Source organism: Arctopsyche grandis, chromosome 6 (genome assembly GCF_051622035.1).
Source record: "Arctopsyche grandis isolate Sample6627 chromosome 6, ASM5162203v2, whole genome shotgun sequence".
Classification (NCBI taxonomy): Eukaryota; Metazoa; Arthropoda; class Insecta; order Trichoptera; family Hydropsychidae; genus Arctopsyche; species Arctopsyche grandis.
Window position 1 is genome coordinate 5,152,656 of NC_135360.1, and position 23,009 is coordinate 5,175,664.

A 23,009-nucleotide genomic window follows, 5' to 3' on the forward strand; every position below is an offset into this window, starting at 1 on the left:
TTGCATGTTAATTGATATGTATTTACTTTGTATAATACTAATAATACTTGTACAACGTTTCGGGCCAGGAAGGCGCATTTAGGTTAGCTGCTCCTGGTCTTTCTGGTACAAATTAAAAATAAATAAATATAAATTGACAAACTCTGAAAGGAAACGATCGACCTTGGAGTCACACATCCAGCAGCATAGCCAGGGATATAGCCCATGATCATACAATTGGAAGAATTACACGCTAACCATTGATCTATGTTATATATTGAAAAAGATGTTAATGTTTTTTTACACTTACCATTCACGAGCTGAGCTTTAAACATGTGCGGTTTGCTATAGTGACGCATCGGGGAAGTCTCTCATGTCACTATGGTGAAATTTGTAATAAAATAGAATAAAAGCGCAATATATTTACGTTTTTAAAGGGCAATAATACGCAAAAAATATTAAGAAATATCACGCGTATAGGAAATAAACCACCCTTTTCACGCACCCCCGCCCACTTTTCCTCCCCGTAAATGCGGCGGTTCCCTAATAGATAGGTTTCCTCGTACGCAGCATATAAATGGTCGGGTATTTATTATCCGTTCTGAAGGGGGTGGAGATGAAGGGAGGGGAAATGATACGAAGTCGCGAAACGCAAATTGTGATTGATGTCAGCGGTGGGAGCTCTCACTTCAACGTGATAATATATTTTATTTCAATTTATACGCGAGTGTATCAGTACATTATATCAATGTAAATACCACATACATACATATTATATATATATGTATATATTAGTAAATACGAATGGTATACATTCAGGCCCAACCTGGGGGTATATGGCGCCCCTAGGCAGATTGCTTTTCAGCACCCCATTGTCATAATCATTGTCATTCCAAAAAAATCAGTGTCATATTAAAATTTAGTGGGTCAAAAGTAGTATAGATTGATTAGACTCCGCTCCGGTAAGAGAAAAAAGTGATGATCAGTGTTATCAATACTCACATTTTTAAAGTTTTATTAGAGCAAAATACATCGATCGATTTGACGTCGATCGTTTTGTAATATTTTATTTTAATTTTTACATAGATATTTTATTTTATTTTATTTTATTGTTACAAATCAATATACACTTGCCATTACAGAGTTGCTCCAATGCGACGGGTGTACGTTAACGAAATACAGAATACATAAACAATCAGAAATACAGTAATACATACATATACAATCAGAGTATATAGCATATAACAATTAATCAGAAATAATAATCATAGAGACATCTATGGATTATTTTTAGATATTTTTTTTGTATACAATTTTTATACATATAATAAATATGAAATTATAGAGATATCTATAGATTTCAGATTACTGTGTATAATTATTACAAATTATACACACAGATTTTGTGACAACAGGAAATGATCTAATACCAATTTTCAGGAACCGTTTCAACAATGATCAGATAAAATTGGCAAACTCTGATAGAGAAACGATCGATTTGGAGTCACAAAACCCCCAAACCTAACCAGCAGTTTGACGAGGACACGAACCTTCGACCTCAGTGGTGCTAAATATATACGCTACCACTAGGCCAAACTGCTGTCTATGTATATATGTGTATATATGTATGTATATAACAGGAAGGCCTAACAGATAAACCCCATTGTGCCTTTGCGCCAGAGACATATATGGAGAGAAACCGGAGATATAACAATAACTCAAGGTTTGCAATAGAAAATTGAATAGGAAAAGCCAATTTTACAGGAACTGTTTCAATGAAAAACAGAAAAATTGGCAAATTCTGATAAGAAACTATTGACCTCGACAAACCAAGGTCTGGCCAACATCGAAACTCTAGTGGGAATCGAACCCGTGACAACTTGCGTGAAAGAATACAACACTCACCACTAGAACACGCTGCAGTTGGTTTGAAAGGAAGACCCCAATGCGCCTTCTTAGACATTTAATTACAAACATTGCAGCATTTTTTATTAGATAAATCGCTGTATTTCGAGAAGAAGAACACGAAATTAACAACTAATTGATTAATTAATTAATCCATAGCGACATCTATAGATTTAGACTTGTACATAAATCAAATTCAGATATTTGCGACATAGCGGGTAGGATGGTTTTTGTCAATTTGATGGACGAACCGTTTCAACCATGAAATCAGATAAATTGGCAAACTCTGATACGAAACGATCGACTTGGAGTCAAAAATATCCAAGTCTGACCAGCAGTATTAATGATTAGCACGGAATCAAATCTGTCTGTTTTTATGGTTTTTATTTTGATTAAAATTTTCAACACTATATTTATCACAAATTAAGACTTTTGCACTATTCGCGTGCACTTCATTTTATTATTAACTAGCCGAACCTGGCATGCGTTGCAATGCCACAATAACGCGTGCTATTCCCGTTCCCGTTCCTGTTCCACAGACATTCAATTTAATGTATACATAGGTATAGATCAGTGGCGTGCGATAAAATTCTCTCTTTTTGTCGTACAGCCTTACTTAGTATCCTGCACGTGCACATTAAGTAAGGCTGTACGACAAAAAGAGAGAATTTTATCGCACGCCACTGGTATAGATATATTTGTTGACGTGGGCCATCCGCTGTGTGTTTGTGGTACAACCCTGACTGGTCAGTACATTCGAGTGCGAGGTAGGCGTGGCGCGATTTTGTCACACTCTCGGCGTGATACGTTGAAGGCGGAGTAGCTTTACTTTCGCGTCAGTAAAATCGTAATTACGAATATTATTTTTAAGAGGTTTTTTCACAGTAATCTTCCCGGACATGTATACAACAAATCCTGAAAGTTCCATCGTAATCGGTTTAGTGGTTTAGGAGCCTATAAGAGACACACAGAGACATTCAATTTTACATATATTTATTAATATGATTTATACAAATGCTGATAAAATTAAAGAGCGGCCGATTTAAGTTTGCAGCCCTCTTCATACAGAAGTTCTAACATTATCATCAAATTGAATTTTCATCACAGTGACAGTTCTTTTTTCTATAAATATATATGTATGTATGTATGTATGTACTTACAAAAAAAAACGTAAATAAGTATACATAGCGGTGATGGGAGAGTCTGCCCATCATTTGTCAAGATTTCCCGTCCGCAGCAAAGTGATATTTATCTATTATATCCCCGGCTCTATTAGCGCCGTCTAGGACACCTCATGTGTATATTTTTCCATTTTTCCCAACTCAAGACGAATGATGATAGCGCACACATTTTCCTTCTGGAAAAGTCCCCGACATTGAAATGCATTATCACACATTATCGCAGCTTCATACGTACATACATACATATATAAAATTTCTGGTGGATTTTATTATGAGTCGAATTGATTTTCGGTGTTGATTTGTTGCAGAGGGTGTCGGTACAACCCCCGGTAGCTCCTGGAGATCGTCGACCCCTGAGGGGGGGTCCCGGTCCCCTGGAAGTACAGCCTCCGAAAGGGACCTCTCGTTCACCCTGGGGGCCACCGAGCACACGCCCTACCAGTGCCAGTTTTGCGACAAAGCCTTCCCCAGGCTCTCCTACCTCAAGAAACATGAACAGGTCAGTCTTGGACTATTACTTTGATTATATTTAAGGGGTAGAAAGTTAATTTTTTTTTTTTTAATTTTACCTCAACCATTACTAACAACTGTTTGTAATTCATATTGCCTTCATATTGTACACGAAAAGACGTCTAATAAAAAATAATAATAATGTTCATTAAGAGGGCTGTACACCTGAAATCTTAATTTTGTTGCCGTTCCTTTCTTCGATATATATATTTAATGAATGTATATATTGAGTGAATGCGACAATATATATCAATATATATATTGAGTGAATGCGACAGTTGCGCTTCCACCAGATAATACGTATTTAAAATCGACAAAATCGAGGTTTCGTATTCTCCTATTTTCTCCTCCAAAAATGGACCAATTTTAAAAAAAAAATTCATCACCGGTATGAGAAAGATATTTTCTGTGCAACTATTGGCGTATTTTTTTTTAAATCGACCGTTAAATAAGCACGCTGGACTCTTTTCGTGGGTGTAAAAAAGAGGCGATTTTATAGATGTTTGGCGGCTCCTAGCTCCTATAAAAAATAATTAATCAAAAAAATAAAACGATAGATGCACCCCAATAGTAGATATCCATAGCATATTAAAAAATAATTTCTCTGGTGCCATAATTGAGGAAGGGAGAAGTATAGTACGTTTGTATGGACAAGGCGCTGGCGTCCAGCCCTCTTAACTTTAAATCTTTTAAAAATTACTATTTTTATTTATAAAACTAATATATCTAATGTTTTATTTATTTATTTATTTTACATATTTGCCACAGTGACATTACAGAATACTCTAACACGTCACTGATACCAGACATATAATATATGCATAATACAAATACTATATATATAAGAATACTATATAAATATTCCGAATTCCAGTAAAAGTAGTTATAATTTCGTGGATCCAAATGATAGTGAAATCCACAGGCAAAATGTGGAAAATATGTGGATGCACGTGAAAAGAAAGATGAAGCGTCAATTTGGCACAACGCGTGCCCGTTTTGATTCATATTTAGATTAATTTGTATTGAACCACAAACGAATGCTATATACGCAATTCGCAATATGTTTTGTATTTCCGTACGCTGCCCAACCGTCCGAAATTATATGCGAAAAATGCATCAGGTAAAAGTCGAATTAATTCAAGACACGGCAATAATAGAGTAGTCGCAAAGAGCAACCGATGACAGGCAGGAGCGGGTACGTCCTGTCAAGAATTCCGGTTTTTACCTAATCAATTGTATAATGATACATATATACATACATATGTACACAGTTAGACATAGTGTCGATTTACGGTCATGACACTCTGGTACATATTTTATTTTATTGTTACAATCAATATACACTCGTCATTACAGATCGCTCCAATGCGACGAGTGTACGATAACGGTCAGAAATACAATAATACATAGCATATAACAATTAATCAGTACGGAAATAATAATCATAGAGACATCTATGGATTATTTTTAGATTTTTGTGTACAATTATTATTACAATTTTTATACATATAATAAACACGAAATTATAGAGATGTCTATAGTGATATCTATAGATTTCAGATTACTGTGCATAATTTTTACAAATTATACACACAGATTTTGTGACAACAGGAAATGATCTAATACCAATTTTCAGGAACCGTTTCAACAATGATCAGATAAAATTGGCAAACTCTGATAGAGAAACGATCGATTTGGAGTCACAAAACCCCCAAACCTAACCAGCAGTTTGACGAGGACACGAACCTTCGACCTCAGTGGTGCTAAATATATACGCTACCACTAGGCCAAACTGCTGTCTATGTATATATGTGTATATATGTATGTATATAACAGGAAGGCCTAACAGATAAACCCCATTGTACCTTTGCGCCAGAGACATATATGGAGAGAAACCCGAGATATAACAATAACTCAAGGTTTGCAATAGAAAATTGAATAGGAAAAGCCAATTTTACAGGAACCGTTTCAATGAAAAACAGAAAAATTGGCAAATTCTGATAAGAAACTATTGACCTCGACAAACCAAGGTCTGGCCAACATCGAGACTCTAGTGGGAATCAAACCCGTGACAACTTGCGCGAAATAATTCAACACTCACCACTAGAACACGCTGCTGTTGGTTTGAAAGGAAGACCCCAATGCGCCTTCTTAGACATTTAATTACAAACATTGCAGCATTTTTTATTAGATAAATCGCGGTATTTCGAGAGGAAGAACAGGAAATTAACAACTATGTAATTGATTAATTAATTAATCCATAGCGACATCTATAGATTTAGACTTGTGCATAAATCAAATTCAGATATTTGCGACATTGCGGGTAGGATGGCTTTTGTCAATTTGATGGACGAACCGTTTCAACCATGAAATCAGATAAATTGGCAAACTATGATACGAAACGATCGACTTGGAGTCAAAAATATCCAAGCCTGACCAGCAGTATTAATGATTAGCACGGAATCAAATCGTTTTGGTTATCTGTCTGTTTTTATTGTGTTAAAATTTTCAACACTATATTTATCACAAATTAAGACTTTTGCACTATTCGCGTGCACTTCATTTTATTATTAACTAGCTGAACCTGGCAAGCGTTGCAATGCCACAATAACGCGTGCTATTCCCGTTCCCGTTCCTGTTCCACAGACATTCAATTTAATGTATACATAAATCGCTGTATTTCGAGAGGAAGAACACGAAATTAATAACTAATTGAGTCACAAAAACCCAAACCTAACCAGCAGTTTGACGAGGACACGAACCTTCGACCTCAGTGGTGCTAAATATATACGCTACCATTAAGCCAAACTGCTGGCTATATATATATATTTATTTATTTAAAGTTTGGACCGTTGTAGCATTACAGGAATTCCTAATGCGCCACAATGGTCAAAAATATAACAGAAAAGACAAGAAACAAAATAATAAATTAGACATAACAAAAACAAAACATATATATACACAAACAACTAAAAATAATTATTATTATTATTATATATCGTTTATCGTCTTGAATGTTTACAAGGTTTTTGTATTTCGTAATATTCTTTCTCGATTATGATTTTCAAGTTATGAATTCCATAAGTCCTCACCAGATAGAGTTTCAAAATTTGTCATCCGGACTGACCGAAACCAATCACGACAAGCAAATAATACACCACCACCACGTCGATCTACTCTATCGCGACGATGCAGCCTCCAGGAAGAATCAAAAAGTTCAGCATCAAAAAATGATGAAGTCAACCATGTTTCCGTTAGTGCTACCATATCATCACAAATATGTAGTAGAAACGGCTGAATTAAACGCAGCCAGCTTTGTCCTGAGACCTCGTGCATTTTGGTAATAAATTACCAATTTTCGGTCTCCCAGTTTGGCGCGTGACTTTCTTTGAGACAAGAAATGGCAGTTTTGATTGAGCCAACGGAGGTTGAGCCAATGGAGACGAAACGGAAGAGGAAGCAGAAGAAGAAGCCAACACAGTCACAACAGAATCACGACTATCAGGACCATTTGAGCAGGCAGATGTAGGAGAAGAGGCAAACATCGACGTCACTGCGACCGTTTCCATAGAAGATTCACTAATACTTGCAGACGTAGTTTTAATATTATATATATATATATATATATATATATATATATATATATATATATATATATATATATATATATGAAAAATATGCATACAAAATGCATCCTCACTAATAAAGCAGCACCAGCTTGAAACACCGTGTACCTATTCAGATCGCACGTACACAATAGATAGGAGCAATGTGTCTCTACGAGGTGCGCATATAATTTACGGCCGATGCGGAACGTGTCGGGGGTCTCTTTAGATCTACTAGACTCGCCGTATATCTATCCGTCTATCTGTGTACTTACGTGCATAATATGCGACACTGTGGGAATTGTCGCGCGAAGCGGCGTATGTTACGCAATCGGGCGGGGTAAGTGACGACGATGGGAGGACGCTTTTGAGTTTGTGCCGCCGGTGTATGGGTTCCTTTGAGCCGGATCCGGTGGCCGATACAGCCTCCGGGCCACGGCCAGATCCAGCCGAGATCTGATCCCGAGCCGTGATAAAAGTTGGAGAAGCGGTGGTGGCGACGTGACCGGAGACCCTCATCTGATGATCATCTCGAATCGGTCCACAGAATACTCCACTTATTATCGTACGAAACGTCGACAATTATGGTTTTGTGCGTAGTTGATTGTAAACGCCGCACCGTGGTATGCCTGCAGTGCTTCAGACGCCAAAAGAAGTTGTATTGATATGCCATTTTTTAAGGTCTGCCTCACGGCACCGAAAAAGCAAATATCGGAAGGCAAAGATAGAAAGTCGAAAGATAAAAAAAAGGGGTGCATGGTAAACGGTACTATGTATATGTAGTATATGTATATGAGTGGCATGCGGTGAAATTATCTCTCTTTTGTCATACAGCCTTGTTTAATGTGCGCGCGCAGGATACAGGAGTATATGGGTCTACCTTACGGAACTGAAAGTCAAAAGATCGAAAAAGCAAATATCGGAAGGCAAAGATCGAAAATCGAAAGATCTTAAGTCGAAAGATAAAAAAAGGGTGCATGGTAAACGGTACTATGTTTGTATATGTAGTATATGTATATGAGTGGTATGCGGTGAAATTATCTCTCTTTTGTCATACAGCCTTGTTTAATGTGCGCGCGCAGGATACAGGAGTATATGGGTCTACCTTACGGAACCGAAAGTCAAAAGATCGAAAAAGCAAATATCGGAAGGCAAAGATCGAAAATCGCAAGATCTTAAGTCGAAAGATAAAAAAAGGGTGCATGGTAAACGGTACTATGTACTATATATAATATATATCAGTGGCATGCGGTGAAATAATCTCTCTTTTTGTCATACAGCCTTGTTTAATTAATGTTCGCGCGTAGCATACGGGAGGAAATGCCCGTTCCTCTTGTTCCTGTTGTATCCTGCTCACGCAAATTAAGTGAGGATGTACGACGGGGGGGAGAGAAAGTTTTACCGCACGCCACTGATATATATATATATATATATATATATATATATATATATATATATATATATATATATATATATATATATATATATGAAATATATACTAACCGTTTTTCATATGTATGCATGGTAAACGAACATTTTCGATTTACACCCCATTTTTTATTATTACTAGCCTCTTATTAGCCTAAAATTTTTGGGTACTTATCCGATCGTTTTCAAACTTTGCCATGGTGCTCGGTTTGGTCATCAATATATGTATGTGGTAATCAAATCCACCATTACGGTGGTGAAAAATAATCGTAATACGTTTGAAAATACTCCATTATCGTTCTCGGTGACGTCTATTATCCACATTGCCGTATTTATCCAAACTCTTCCGATCGTTTTTTCACCTTTCGCCACCCTTTAGCTATGTCAGATTTTAATTGTTTACGCGCCAATAACTTTTTATTCTGTTTTCACTCTATATATATGTATGTCTGTCTATCTGTCTGTCTGTCTCGTATAGGCTCCTAAGCCACTCAACCCATTACGATGGAACTTTCAGCATTTGTTGTATGCAGTAAAAAAACTCTTCATAATAATATTCGTAGTTACGATTTTACCGACGCGAAAGTTTGAAGCGCCATTGTGTAGTCAAAGAAATGTGTTTGGTGGTAACCAAAGTGTGTTTGGTGAGCTCCAACCATCACTCGAAACTGGAACGGGAACGGGAAAAACGGGAATGAGTGGCATTGCAACGCAATAATTTTAAATGTTTTCGCGTCACGACCTGCATTGTTGGGCGTAAAATAAACAAACAATTGAATAATTTCAATTGTGTTCGCTACCTGCATTTTTCCGACAAATGGGAACGGGAACGGGAACGGGAACGAGAACGGGAAAGCAACGGCAATGGGAACGGGCAATGAATTTTTATATTAAATAACGGGTTTCCGGAAACTTTTGATTTTTAACAACGGGTTTCCGGAAACCCATGGAAACTTTTTGACAATGCTTTATATTGAGTGTAAAGTCCGTGAGTGATTTGTCGTGACACCCCTACATATCTTCAAATATGGGAAATCACTGTTATCGATCAGTGTCACATATCACATACTAACACTATATGCTCGGAACATCGATGAGATACAGGAATCGGAATGGATCGGATGAGGAGTATGACAAGGGCAGTTAATATAACGGAGAGAGAAAAAAGATTGAAATGGCAATCAGCAGGTCACGTATCTAGAAGAACAAGTGAAAAGTGGAAAAAATAATGCTGGAATGGTACCTGAGAGAATGTAATAGGATGAAATTAGAAAAAATGTGTGGGATGAGATGGATGAGAGTTGTGCAAAACAAAGACGGATGTAAGCGTGTTTGAAAAGCCTTAATCGAGCAGGAGATGACGACGATCGTAATATGACATTAGACTGCTTAGCTGGATGAATTATTTTCTACAATTGAAAGATTGCATCGTCTGTACCTAGAAGAGAGTGCAATAATCAGGCAGGCTGAAAATGTTTGATCTTAATATACCAAAGACAGTAGAAGGCATTAAGAAGAGAACGTATGTACACAGAATTTATGTAATTACAACACTTTGCGTTCCAATTTAGAGCAACAATCAAAAACGAATTCGATACAATAGTAAAAGCACATACGTATATTGTGGATGTGAGATACGGTTTTTAATTAGTGAGATAGAGTGGCGCGATTGAGAGCCGCTGGCGAATTTGCATAAAGAAGCAGCACCTGTGTAATTGTGGGAAACGGTCAGGTGTTGGCCCTTACGAAAAACTCCATAACTGCCGCTGTAAACAATCCAGATAAGGCATCTCTCGTGGTGGTTTTATATGTACATATGTACATACGTATGTATGTCGCGACAAGCTCGAAATGAGACGAAAGAACCAACCCTTATCTGATCGTAGCTCGGCCGTCACGTTTGACGGTCATCCGTCACGACGTTGTCGTCACCCGAGCCGGGGTTGACCGAACGGTCCAATTTCGTATTTGATGATGATGGCTTGATTGTGTCGTCGGTGGAGGTGGTGCACTATTGAAATACTAACCTTGACTAATTTGTAATGCTAGACATGAAGAATCCAACATTTTTTTAAATATAAGAAGAGGATTTGCTTGAATAGTGGTTTTAGAAGAGCACCAGGTCCACGTCCCAAAGAATAATTTGTCATCGTATGTACTTGGTTAGAAAAAGAAGAAGCATCGTTGAAGATAATCGTTGGTATCTTTGATTATTTAAAGCTGCGTTCAAATTGAACGCGCACGAACAAACATGAACACCCAACTATGTAACACCACGTTGATGGAACGTGTACCTAATTTGAACACGACTTAATATGCCTATCAAAAGACAAAAGGACACTTAGCACATCTGACATTGAATCTATGTATGTAGTACCTTTAAGAGTCTAAGATTTGACCTCTAAATGTATTAACCAGTAGCGTGGTCTAATGGTGAATGTTGAATTATCTCGTACTTGTTGTTACGAGTTCGATTCCCGCTAAGTCTCGCTATTGGCCAGACCTTGATTTGTCAAGGTCGATCGTTTCTTATCAGAATTTGCCAATTTTTCTGATTTTCATTGTAACGATTCCTGTAAAATTGGCGTTTCCTTCCCAATTTTCTGTTGCGAACCTTTAGTTATTGTTATATCTTAGGTTTCGCCATATTCCTCACCATAGATGTCTCTGTGGTTGTTTATCAAATATAAAATTCGTATTGTTACATGAAAGTTATTCATCGTTATTTATCGTATTAATACGATTTTTGTAATATCTGACCATAGATGTCAGATATTGTTTAGATTTACATACATGTATCTATGTAATAATTATGTGGACCAGGAAGGCGCATTTGGGGTTAACCTGTTAAGCCTTCCTGGTATATTTGTATATATGTATGTAAAAATAAAATAAATAAATAAATTAAATACTAAAACTAAATGATCTTTTGATATTTATTTTAATATAATTGAATACTTCCAAATAAAGTTTGGAAGTATAAATACATATATACATAGCCTAATTCACTTATTATAAGAGTCAAAGTAGCAATCGACATTCGAGAAAATTTTTAACAATTGACATTCGAGCAATAGACATTCAAGAAGTTGGGTGTTCATGTTTATCGTGCGCGTTCAATTTGAACGCATCTTTAAATAATCAAAGATACCAACAATAAACTTAGATAAATTGGTAAACTCAATTAGGAGACGGATTCTCAATTAGGTAGACTCAATTGGGAATGTCAATTTTTCGAATGTTAATTGCTGGAATGTCAATTGCTCAAATGTTAATTGTTCAAAATGTCTATTTGTCTATTTGTTAGAATGTCGAATATTAATTGCTTGAAAATCTATATCGAATGTAAACATCTGGGATGTCAATTGCTCCAATGTCAATTGAAAATCATTTTTTTTCGAATGTCGATTGCTACTTTGACTCTTTATAAAATCAGCATTCCCTACCTCTCGCAATTACGGCTGGTCTGATTATATTGATTGTTGCAAATATGCATATGCTTGCGGTTTGTAATTGATAATCTGCATTGTACATACATATAATGTGTTTTGATTTGTACAAAGTAGTTTTAGGGTGACCTGTCTGGCATATTAAGAGGGCTGAACACGAAAGTATTACACTTCTCCCTTCCTTAATTATGGCACTAGAGAAATTATTTTTTAATATGCTATGGATATCTACCATATGCAAGTTTCTATATATTTATTTTTTTGATTAGTTTTTTTTTATAGGAGCTAGGAGCCACCAAACATCTATAAAATCGCCTCGTTTTTACACCCACGAAAAGAGTCCAGCGTGTTTATTTAACGTCGATTTAAAAAAAAATACGCACATAGTTGCACAGGAAATATCTGTCGCATACCGATCATGATTTTTTTTTAATTGGTCCAGTTTTGGAGGACAAAATAGGAGAATACGAAACCTCGATTTTGTCGATTTAAAATACGTATTATCTGGTTGAAGCGAAACTGTCGCATTCACTAAATATATCCAGCCCTCTTAAGAGGGCTTTACACCCGAAACCTTAATTTTGTTGCCGTTCCTTTCTTCGATATATATATTGAGTGAATGCGACAATATATGTATATCAATAAATATCAATATATATATATATATATATATATATATATATATATATATATATATATATATATATATATATATATATATATATATATATATATATATATATATATATATATATATATATATATATATATATATATATATTAAATATATATATATATATATATATATATATATATATATATATATATATATATATATATATATATATATATATATATATATAAATATATATATATATATATATATATATTTAAATATATATATATATATATATATATATATATATATATATATATATATAAATATATATATATATATATAAATATATATATATATATATATATATATATATATATATAAATATATATATATATATATATATATATATATATATATATATATATATATATATATATATATAAATATATATATATATATATATATATATATATATATATATATATATATATATATATATATATATATATATATATATATATATATATATATATATATATTGAGTGAATGCGACAGTTTCGCTTCAACCAGATAATATGTATTTTAAATCGACGAAATCGAGTTTTCGTATTCTCCTATTTTCTCCTCCAAAACTGGACCAATTTTTAAAAACATTTCATCATCGGTATGAGAAAAATATTTTCTGTGCAACTATGTGCGTATTTTTTTTTAAATCGACCGTTAAATAAGCACGCTGGACTCTTTTCGTGGGTGTAAAAAAGAGGCGATTTTATAGATGTTTGGCGGCTCCTAGCTCCTATAAAAAGTAACTAATCAAAAAAATAAAACCACAGAAACATGCCTATAGTGGATATCCATAGCATATTAAAAAATAATTTCTCTAGTGCCATAATTGAGGAAGGGAGAAGTCTAATACGTTTGCATGGACAAGGCGCTGGTGTTCAGCCCTCTTAAGGACGCTACATAAATGCAGAAAGCTCAACCGTTTCCAACGGGATGTGTATGTAAGCAAGTAGATGCTGCTCTATGTATGAATTTAGTCGGCATACGTCGCAAAACCGGCCCTCTTCCTCTCGCTCGGAGGAGAGGAGAGGAAGTCAGTCGCCAGTGCGTGTCCCACACCAGATCGTGGGATTAAAAAACTGCACCGGATTCCGTCGAGGATCAGCCACCGGTCACCGGGCGTATCTTACGCTGCCATCGACCTAACCACCAGTCGGCGTCTCTTCATCTCCGAATATCTCCACCGTTCAATTGATCGATCGACCGCAACGCAGATTGGGATCTGGAGCCGTGGATTTTCGAGGACGGCTAGGTGCCCCGACGGTTCCAGCTGCTGGACGATCCCGATCCGAGGAACGGGTTCCACCACCAACGGGTCTATCTCGTCGTCGACATCTCAGATGGGTCTTCCTCCTTGGCCATTCCGCGCTGCAAACTCATTACTCATTCTTGTGAAAGCGGTGACCTTTTGCCGGAGACGGGTGCCGATACCGTATTTCATCCGTTATATTATGCTCAGCTCGATCGATCATGTGTTTGTAAAACGTGTGCTTCGCTTACGATATCTGCATGGGGTTTGTTGCAGTGCACTTGTTGAAGCAATCGGAAAAGTTTGACTTGTGGAGATTGATTCGTTTTGAGAATGAAGCGGAAAGCTCTGGTTGCCAAATATTGATTATAATGTGTCAGATAGTGAAAAATATCTCTAATATGGTGTATTCAGAAGGTGTTGAAAGAAACGAGTGAGCTCAATCTGTAAGGGGAATTTGAACCATTCTTGGATAACAGGTTAAATAACACTATGACTGAACTAAAAATATATATGAAAGATAATGAGAACCTATAACGCTAATTTTATAAAACACTAGCAGAACCCGACATGCGTTGCAACGCCACAATAACGCATGCAATTCTCGTTCCCGTTCCCGTTCCAATTTATCGGAAAAACGCAGGCAGCAAACATTTGAAATTATAGCGTTGCCATGACACCCATTCCCGTTTTTCACGTTTTTTTTCACAGTAATCTTCCCGGACATGCATACAATAAATCCTGAAAGTTGCATCGTAATCGGTTCAGTGGTTTAAGAGCCTATTCGAGACACACACAGACATTCATTTATATATATATATATATATATATATATATATATATATATATATATATATATATATATATATATATATATATATATATATATATATATATATATATATATATATATAGGAGATAGAGTGAAAAAAGATAAAGTTATAGGCGTTCAAACAATTAAAATCTGACATAGCGAGACGGTGGTGAAAAGGGAAAATACGATTGAAAAAGTGTGGATAAATCCGGCAATGTGACAATATACGTCACCGATAAAGATAATGGAGTATTTTCAATCGTGTCTATTACGATTATTTTTCACCATCGTAATGGCAGACTTGATTTCTACATACATTGATGACCAAACCGAGCAAAATGACAAAGTTTGAAAAAGATCGAATAAGAACCTAAATTTCGTCAGACTAAATCAGACGAAAACATCAAAAGCGAAGTAATAAAAGGCTAGTAATTAAAAAAAAAGTATGGTTAGTTTGTTGCAGTGAACATTTTGAAGGAATTGGAAAAGTTTGGATTCTGGAGATTGATTCGTATTGAGAATGAAGCGGAATTTTATTAATATTGATTATAAGATGTGAGATAGTGAGAAGTGTCTGAGATGATGTATTCAGGTGTTGAAAAAAATAAGTGACCTCAATCTGTAATGAGAATTTGAATTAATCTTGAATAAGAGGTTAAAGATAAATGTGGTTGGTTTGTTGCAGTGAAGTTTGTTGAAGCAATCGGAAAAGTTTGTGTTATGAAGATTGATTTGTTTTGAGAATAGGATGGAAAAGCAGAAGTTGCCAAATAAGTTGTCAGATAGTGAAAAGGATCTGGGATGATGTATTCAGTAAGCGCTGAACGATACAAATGAGCCCAATCTGCGATGTGAATTAAAACCAATCTTGAATAAGAGGTTGAAGAGAAGTATGGTTGGTTTGTTGCAGTGAACTTATTGAAGGAATCGGAAAAGTTTAGGTTATGGAAATCGATTCGTATTGAGAATGAATTGGAAAGCTTAAGTGGTCAAATATTAAGTATAAGATGTGAGATAGTAATAAGTGTCCAATATGATGTAATCAGGTGTTGAAATAATCTGTAATGGGAATTTGAACCAAGCTTGGATAAGAGGTTAAAGAAAAGAACGGTTAGTTTGTCGCAATTAACTTATTGAAAGAATCGGAAAAGTTTAGGTAATGGAAATCGATTCGTATTGAGAATGAAGCGGAAAGCTTAAGTTGCCAAATATTAAGTACAAGATTTGAGATAGTGAGAAGTGTCTAAGATAATGTACTAAAAGATGTTGAAAGAAACAAGTGAGGTTAATCTGTAATAGGAATTTGAACCAATCTTAAATAAGAGGTTAAAGAGAAGTATAGTTGCAGTGTTGTTGAAGTAATCAGAAAAGTTTGGGTTATGGAGATTGTATCTTTCTAGGTATAATCCTTCTTCATATGTTGGTTCAATAAGACTTGCTATATTTAGATTTAGAACTATAATACATACTTTATTCCTTTATTATAAGTACTAAAATCTACAATCTTAATTTGGTTCATAAGATCTTCAAAATTTCTTTACTGTGTAATCGGTACCAATTGACCCTCCAAGATATCACTTTATCATATCTACTGCCTGCATCCTTCATCTCTAGGTATTCATAATTGTATTCAAAACTATGGGATTTTGAAAAGAGTCTTGAAGCTTAAAAAATTTGAAATTTTAACTCTTTTGATATTTGGTTTAACAATAATCATCACTTTAAATTCAATTGCACTAATTTTGCCATGCACTTCAAAATTCAAACTCATTACTTTAACCACGTCAAATAAGTGCCAAGAAATTTCTTCATACATCCTAATTTGAAATGCACGTCAAAGCGCATCATTGGTCAAGTCGTACATACAATATATGCACATATGTACTTTATACACATATGCACATAAGTACTTTCATTTGAATTATTAAACGTCAAGCTAAAAAAAAAGGCTTTCACTTCGACGCTTTGTGGAAATGCCTCTTTGCTATTCTGGTTTCGTCAAAAACTCCTATATAAAGAAAAATGCATTCAGTACAACTTAAATACACTCTTACATTCAAATGCAGATTTTTCACAACGCTTTCGAGCGACATTGGAAAATCATAATAAAAAACGTACAACTTGAGTTGAGTAATGAACATCGAGTACCACTTTGGTTCCAAAAATTGCAATGAAACTAATGAGAATCAAAATTTAAATAAGAAATAGTCCCTTGACCGAGTACTTCTATATACCTATCTTAAGTACTTCAATCCATTTTGATATTGCAATGAAACTACTTAATATCACCTGTATAAGAAACGATAATACCTGAAAGCGTACTTCACTGTTGATTCAAAAACTGCAATGATAGCTAAGATCATTGAGAAGTGATGGTACTTGAAAGCGAGTAATTTGACTGTATAAATACAATAAATACATACTTCAATATCATCATGGATTTTGAAATTGTAATGAAACAACTAATAAAGTGATAATACCCAAAAACAGATGATTGGACTTCATCACAAATTGGTACTTCAATGCTATTTTAGATTGAAAAATTGTACCAAAACTACTGAAGATCACATTTTGGTGAATAAATTCATCAACTTCGTTGCTTATAATAAGTACTTCAATACTATTTAACGTTAAAAAATTGCAAATGCAACTACTTTTTAAGAAGCTTTACACGCTTTCTGATACAACCACTTCTTAAAAATATGATCTTCGTAGTTCTATTCGAATTTTTAGATCCACAGTGCTATTGAAGTACTAATTATATTTGTATGCGATGGAGTTAAAGCTCTCATACTCGCTTACAAATTTAGTACTTTAGTACCATTTAAGAAAATTGCAACGAAACTGCCGAAGATCACATTTTGTTAATACTCAAAAGCAAGTAATTTGACTTCGTATATGACGAGTACTTTACGTTCAAAATTGCAATGCAACTACACTTTTAAGAAGCTATGCACGTTATCTGATACAATCACTTCTTAAAAATCTTATCTTCGATAGTTCTATTCAAATTGAAGTACTAATTACATTTACATATATGTGAAAGAGTTGAAATTCACATGATCATTTACGAATTTAGCACTTCAGTACCTTTAATAAAAATTGCAACGAAACTGCCGAAGATCACATTCGACTTCGTCGAAGATCACAGAGTATTCGACTTCGTCGCATATAAAAAGTACTTAACATTCAAAAATGCAATACAATTACATTTTTTAAGAAGCTATATACATATATATTTGATGATACTGTAACTTCTTAAAAGTGTGATCTTCTATTAAATTTTTTTGATCCGCAATGGCGCGAGTACCTTCTTATTATATTTGTATGCGATGGAGCTGAAGCTCTCATGCTCGCTTACAAATTGAGTACTTTAGTACCATTTAAGAAAATTGCAACGAAACTGCCGAAGATCATATTTTGATAATACTTAAAAGCGAGTAATTCAACGCATATGACAAGTACTCTACGTTCAAAATTGCAATGCAGCCATATTTTTAAGAAGCGATAGTACCTGAAAGCGAGTAATTCGACTTCATCACATACATACAATAGGTACTTGGCATGTCCCCAAAAGGCATTGTCACACGGTCAAATAATGACAACGATAATAATAATAATGAAAATGGCTGAATTAAAAGTGCATTAGAGTGGTGGAGTAGTAATGGTTTGTGCCCAAACTTGAGCCCATTATTGTGATTTGCATGAAAAAAGCGTATGGTTACGTGTCTTGCTCTTTCACGCCTATTCACCGGCTAATTCGCAATCTGTCTCTGCTCGGTCACACATTACCCGCCCGCCATTGTGGTCGAGTGAAAAATGGCCGACAAACGTCTATTCGCCGCCATTGACGTCACCCGAAAGGTGCTAAGATTTCCTTTATACATACAAATGTACTATAGCGCACGATTTCGTACTTTGGTGCTTCGTTATGTGTGAGGAATTTTTTTACAGTTGCCGTCAATTCAGGGTCCTGGGAAGGGTGGTTCTCTGGTGGCTTTCCGTTGGCTTCTACAAATGACAAATGGGAATGTATATATATTTTGTTTGTCTAAACCAGTGCTCGGGAATCTCAGTAACACTCTTTAAACACGCAGATACATAAATATACGCAACACGTATTTTTTTAGGTAGTTTTGCACAAGTAAAAAAACGCTAGCACGCCTGATCTATGCTATGGTACCCAAGTTAAACATTCTTGTATTGACATCGGTTTGGTAGTGATTGATAACTTATGTATATTTGAATAAATGTAGGAGAGGCCCTGCAGTGTGTGACAAGTTTTTCACCACAGGAGGCCAACAACGTGCCCGTGCCGTACGATTCAGTGTGTTTGCGCCTTAATTAACATTTAAAATATAAAATGGTCCTCAAGTTTGACTTTTTTTCTGCTTTTACATATATACATACATAAGTGTACTCATTATTTTGTCGTAAATTCCATTACCATTTCTGTATTTTCTTGTTTTCTCTTTTTATCGCTAGTCATATTTCAGATCTATTGTATTTTGAGAGTTCCAAATACGAAATCAAATATGAATTGTGTTTTTGAGAAAATATATTACCATTTTTGTAGATATAAAGATATAGATATAAAGTTTGAAAATTATTTGCTAATAGAAAAAAATATCAGAATTCGATGATTTGGTGAATTTTTCTTGATTCGATCTTTGCGCGAAAAAGGTTCCCGACTCCTGGTCTAAATTGCTATATGATTACTTTTTATATTACTAATGATGAGATTCTATTATGCTCTTTATCTTCCTCTCATCTTCTTTTAAAGCTCATTTACATAAAATGAAACAATTTTTTTGTTAAGGATTAATTCCTATTGACTTCTCTCATATATGTGTGTATCTACATATTTTATGAATATTATGATGCGCCGCAAGTTACTTTTTTTTTTTGAATTTCCGCGACAAAGAGACTTTCCATAGTAGAAATGTTTCGATATTTCTACTACGGAAAGTCTCTTTATCTTAAAAATACGATAATGTTGTATTTTAAAAATTCTATGAAAAATTTCATTATCCTATGTATTTTATGTAACTTATTTTGCACTCATCGTCTTTGCGTACAATTTGAAATTCGCAAAGGTGATTTCAGCAACTTGTCTTCTAAATAGATTTTGACCGATTTGTAATCAAAGCCTATCACTGTTCACGTTTTCATGATTTGTACAAAATTTTAATCGTTCCTTGTAATATATTTTTTAATTTTTTAATCAACAGGAAGTGTCACATCCATACAAATATCTTTTTTTAAATTTTTCTTTGGATTCTTTTTACCTTAAGCCGGTAAATGAATTGAGATAAATTTTTTATCATACCCAATTTCAAAAATAAAATTTTATCAACCTGAAGTGGGTACGTAGTACCTACCTACTTTTAAATATTGAAGATTTTAATGTTTGTCTCTGGAACTGTTCAGTATATCGAACTGATATTTCATACCAATGATATAAATTTTAGCTTAAATTTGAGTAGCATAATAAATTCAATGAAAATACGACAACTACTACTATTGTTGGCAACCACATACGTTTTACAATAGCTGCCATTTCAAAAACGAACCTTTTCCATCAAAATTTTAGCATATTTATTTCCAAAAAAATGTACTTTATATCCAGCTGTACGATCATATGAAGAAACGCTTGACCCGATTCGACATTGAGTGCTCGTATTGAACAAATTCAACAGTACATATATGCAGAAAAAGGTGTCGGAGGACCTCTTTGCTAGTGGGGGCCAATTTCGCAGGTGTTGATTTGACAAATGGAACGGTTTATATACATATGTATATATATGTATATATATTATATAATTTCTGCGTAGGACTCGCGTCATCCATCTCATTATTGTCGTCGTCGTTCGCCGGTCTCACTAAACACCAAACAATGCCTGTTTAATGAGGTGTCTGCCTTTGGACGCGCTCGTTTGCCTTTTTTTCCATTCGACTATGCACATTGTATGTTTGTATGTGTACGTGTATGTGTTTGTGAATTGAATGAGTTGAAAATTCAGCCGAAAAGCGCACTAAAACACCACGAAAATTAGCATAAGGTATTGAGTGAAAATCGCCACTTTAAACGAGGTGCTACTTTAACCGACAATGCGTATGCAAATTAAACTTGAGTCGATTTGGAAAAGTCTTTAACTTGCTTCGGTTCTTCTTTTTTTATTATTATATTTGCGGGAAACTTTTGGGTATCGGTAGATATGAGGATGTGAAGTTTCGTCGTCGAATTCAGAGCTATTTTCGTACGAGATGTTGTTTGAAAAATATATTATATAGAGCTAGAAAAAGCCACAATATGACTCACTGGCTCGCGTGGGTTCAAATCCCAGCTTAAATCGAAAAGTTTATTCAATTTATCGCTGATGGTTATCAAATCCAAATCAATAGTATTCTGCAATTTGTCTAGCTTAATTTTTGTGATGGTTCCAATGACATCAGCATCCCTTTCGATGGAAAGGGATGCTGATTGCTTAGTCCAAATTTTTTCACTATTGCAAGGCGTTGACTTAATACATACCTCTTTTTAATATTATTACGAATGTATAAAATGTCTTTAACATCTATTAACATAAAAGTTTCTCTAATTATTTATTTATTTATACACCCATTTATTTTATTTTATACGACATCTATAGTCAAACATTGTACATAAATAGTGTAAGTATAATTCAAGGCCAATCACAAACATAGATATAACAATCATAGGACATCTGTAGACAAATTTGCAGCATTTTATAAATCAGCGAATTCTGTAAACTCGAATTTTTGCGATAAATAGGAAACGGTTGCCAATTTTTTGGAAACGTTTTAATGAAATGAGATGATTTGACAAACTCTGATAGGAAACGATCGACCTTGGAGTCATATATCCAAGGTCTGGCCAGCAGCACAGCTTGGGATTTAACCCGTAACCACACAATTGAAAGCATTACACGATAACCATTGATCTGTCTATAAAAAAACACGTATCGCGTACTACTCTGTGTCTGCACACCCTGGAGTGTTTTCTGTGATATCTATCCTTGTATCGACATATGAAAGTTTAATAGTAGTCGTTATCGGTGATTCCTATATTTGAAGAAACGTATAGAAAATAAGATCGTACAATTAACAATGACACGAAGACACGCTCATTCACAGTTAGAGTCTACCTACTCGTATATAGGCATGCCGTGCCGTACGATTCAGTGCTTTCTTACCATTTGATGATTTCAGAAGTCTTGAAATCTTAAGTAGGTTTTTCCAACTTTCATCCATCTGACTGAATATTTTATTTATTTTATTTTTATGGTTACAAATCAATATACACTCGTCATTACAGATTTGCTCCAATGTGACGGGTGTATGTTAACGAAATACAGAATACATAAACAATCAGAAATCAGAAATACAGTAATACATATACAATCAGAATATATAGCATATAACAATTAATCAGAAATAATAATAATAGAGACATCTATGGATTATTTTTAGATTTTTTTTTGTATACAATCTATATACATATAATAAATACGTAATTATAGAGATGTCTATAGAGATATCTATAGATTTCAGATTACTGTGTATAATTATTACAAATTATACACAGGCAGATTTTGTGACAACAGGTATAGATCTAATACCAATTTTCAGGAACCGTTTCAGCAATGATCAGATAAAATTGGCAAACTCTGATAGAGAAACGATCGATTTGGAGTCACAAAACCCCCAAATCTAACCAGCAGATGGCGAGGACTCAAACCTTTGACCTCAGTGGTGCTAAATATATACGCTAAACTGCTGGCTATTTGAATTACATACATAGGTGTTTTGAAATAAAACTTCTTTCATTCAACTTCTAACCTCTCAGGCAACGCTTGGTAGCTCTACTAATATTCTATAATTACAACTTATTTCTTAACTCACAAAACGTTATTTTGGAAGCACCGAAGTTGAAAGAGTATCGTGCGGATGAAAATCTTAATTTCATCGTTTTGGGTATTGCTCTGCAATGGTCCAACACAGATACAAGACCGAAAATTAACCCATTACACGCCCGACTGCCGCCATCGTCTGATATTTCGGCATTTCGCACAAATTCGTCGCATCCAAAGACGAATTGAGCGGAATAATGCGATGGCGCACGTTCAAATCATGCAATCGTGAACGATAAATACTCTTCTACACGTACGTAAATGGTAATTGCG

The 23,009-nt window shown here is 34.8% G+C and overlaps 1 protein-coding gene across 1 annotated transcript in view; it reads left to right on the forward strand.

Moving 5' to 3' along the window:
• The first annotated feature begins 595 nt into the window (after positions 1 to 595).
• L (zinc finger protein Lobe) overlaps positions 596 to 23,009 on the forward strand; it is a 38,977-nt gene continuing 16,563 nt past the window's right edge. The window contains exons 1-2 of the mRNA XM_077431818.1: positions 596 to 653; positions 3,374 to 3,564. Of these exons, the coding sequence (XP_077287944.1) occupies positions 596 to 653; positions 3,374 to 3,564 (249 nt within the window). The remainder of the gene's footprint in view (positions 654 to 3,373; positions 3,565 to 23,009) is intronic.